At 36.9% G+C, this 2,500-nt stretch overlaps 1 protein-coding gene across 1 annotated transcript in view; it reads right to left on the bottom strand.

The window, feature by feature from the left end:
• Positions 1-2,500, bottom strand: part of kn (EBF transcription factor knot) — an 86,992-nt gene that overhangs the window by 51,739 nt on the left and 32,753 nt on the right. The window contains exon 3 of the mRNA XM_068372225.1: positions 2,047-2,049. Within this exon, the coding sequence (XP_068228326.1) occupies positions 2,047-2,049 (3 nt within the window). The remainder of the gene's footprint in view (positions 1-2,046; positions 2,050-2,500) is intronic.

Genomic DNA, 2,500 nt, shown 5'->3' on the forward strand with positions numbered 1-2,500 from the left:
CCTTTTTATCATTGCCGTGATATTGGCTTACTGTTGAAAAAATTACTAAGAAGAATGTATTTATTATTATTATTATTATTATTATTATTATTATTATTATTATTACAATCTTAATGCATCAGTGATCATTATTATTATTGTTATTATTTTTATTATTATCTTTATTCATCCAATTTCCAATTAACAAAAGCATGTCAATTTCACTTCCCCAGCTTTTTTTTTTCATCATGGAAATAGTTTTCTAATAGGGACCCGTAATAAGCTTCATAGCAGGGTTGTATAACCCCTCCATACAACCTACCACCCTTCCCCCCCCCCCCTCTTCCCCCTCCCCCTTCCATAGGGATCCCCAATCACCCTATCTCCACCCTATACCTTCATAAGCCACAGTCTAAAACTCCCCTACAATAATTACATTAGGCCTACCAGTGGTGCAGCTAACTACAACTTCATTACATAGGTGGCTACTAACAGAGAGAGAGAGAGAGAGAGAGAGAGAGAGAGAGAGAGAGAGAGAGTACTCCATTCTGGGACAGGGGTTGCAAGCTCTTGGTGGGGGGGGGGGGGGTAGGGGGATTGGATGGGGCTATGATAGTCTGTCCACATGGTAATCATTCGGTTTTTAACCCTTTTACGTGTGCGTGGATAGAGGGTCAATTATTTTGAGAGTATCATATTCGCGTCACGAAAAAAAGGGGGCATGGCTACGTTTTTTATAAAGATTGCTTTTTTATTAATTCAAGTTGAGTTTATATTATCAATTAAATAGGCTGTATTTCTGTTTCGAATAGTTTGGCATTGTATTTTATTAACTTTAGCTGTTTAGGTTGTCCCGTTTTTCAATCTATAATCTGCTGATTTGGATTTTTTTTAGTATCTCTGCTGTTTCGAATCCTGTGACTTGTTTCTTTTAATACTTTTTATAGGTAGATAATACTTCAGTTTTTGCTTTAAAATCCTTTGAGTAGATTTTATAAAGTCGATTGTGACAGCCTGGGATTTTTACCGTTTTGAAAACTGTCTTCTAAAGTTTTTCATTGTCAGATTCATAAAGAGAGACAATCCAATTGCGAGTTTATATTTATCGGTAATTGGGAATACACCATCAGTAACTCCTAAGCTAAATAAATACCGATGGGGCAAATGACCTTGGTACATAAACTACAAGTACTAGACAAGTTTGTTATAATTACATGCTCATATTACCGTGACAAGTAGAATTTTCACGCAGTAATCTGTACACATGTTCTCTCTCTCTCTCTCTCTCTCTCTCTCTCCTCTCTCTCTCTCTCTCTCTCTCTCTCTCTCTCTCTCTCCTACTGGAATCACAATCTTTAATTACCTTCCTCTTTAAAGATTTACTGATACGGTACTCGTCCGCCATTGCCTATACGTTTAGATACTCAAGTGATCTTAAGAAAGGTAGTGAAGAGATTCCCAGAGTGATGAGAAAATATCTGTAAGCTTCTACTTACCACGAATCTCATTTAACGTGAATTATGTTAATTCAGGAAAATGCTTTTCTACAACAGACGTTTATATTCCGTATCATTAAAGGTCGTTCATCTCCTAATTTCCATACCCGTTGATTGTTGTTTTAAGCATGGGTCGAATTTTTATTATTATTATTATTATTATTATTATTATTATTATTATTATTATTATTTGCTAAGTTACAGCCCTAGTTGGAAAAGCAGGATGCTATAAGCCCAAGGGCTCCAACAGGGAAAATAGCCCAGTGAAGAAAGGAAACAAGGAAAAATAAATCATTTTAAGGACAGTTACAGCATTGAAATAAATATTTCCTTTATAAACTATAAAAACTTTAACAAAGAAGAGGAAGAGAAATAAGATGAGATAGAGTGCCCTAGTGTACTCTCAAGCAATTGCTCGTCTTTGATTGTTAATGAAAGTTTCTGGCAGCTTCTAAACCCGTGCGAACAGATTGAAGCTTCCAGTGTTGGTTGGCATGATGGATAATGTGATTGGAATCGGCGGTGTTTTCGAACATATGGATTTGTTTGTTGATTAACGGATGCTCCCGACAATCTACTCGGCTGTTAATTAAATGTTCATGGTTTTTTATCTTTCTCATTTGTTTTATTTCCCTTGCAAGGCGAATTTGCCTTTTAGAGAGCTCTGGAGTCCTTTGACTGGCCAGACAGTACTACATTTGATCCTTCTCTCTGGTTACGGTTTACTTTCCCTTTGCCTACACATACACCGAATAATCTGGTCTATTCTTTACAGATTCTCCTCTGTACTCATACACCTGTCAACACTGAGATTACCAAACTATTCTTCTTCACCCAAAGGGTTAACTACCGCACTGTAATTGTTCAGTGGCCACTTTCCTCTTGGTAAAGGTAGAAGAGAGACTGTAGCTATGGTAAGCAGCTCTTGTAGAAGGACACTTTTATAACTGGGCAATTTCCCTGTCCGAGTCCATGGGCTCATAGCATCCTGCTTTAACAACTAGGGTTGTAGCCAATAATAATAA

The sequence above is a fragment of the Palaemon carinicauda genome, chromosome 4 (assembly GCF_036898095.1).
Source record: "Palaemon carinicauda isolate YSFRI2023 chromosome 4, ASM3689809v2, whole genome shotgun sequence".
NCBI lineage: Eukaryota > Metazoa > Arthropoda > Malacostraca > Decapoda > Palaemonidae > Palaemon > Palaemon carinicauda.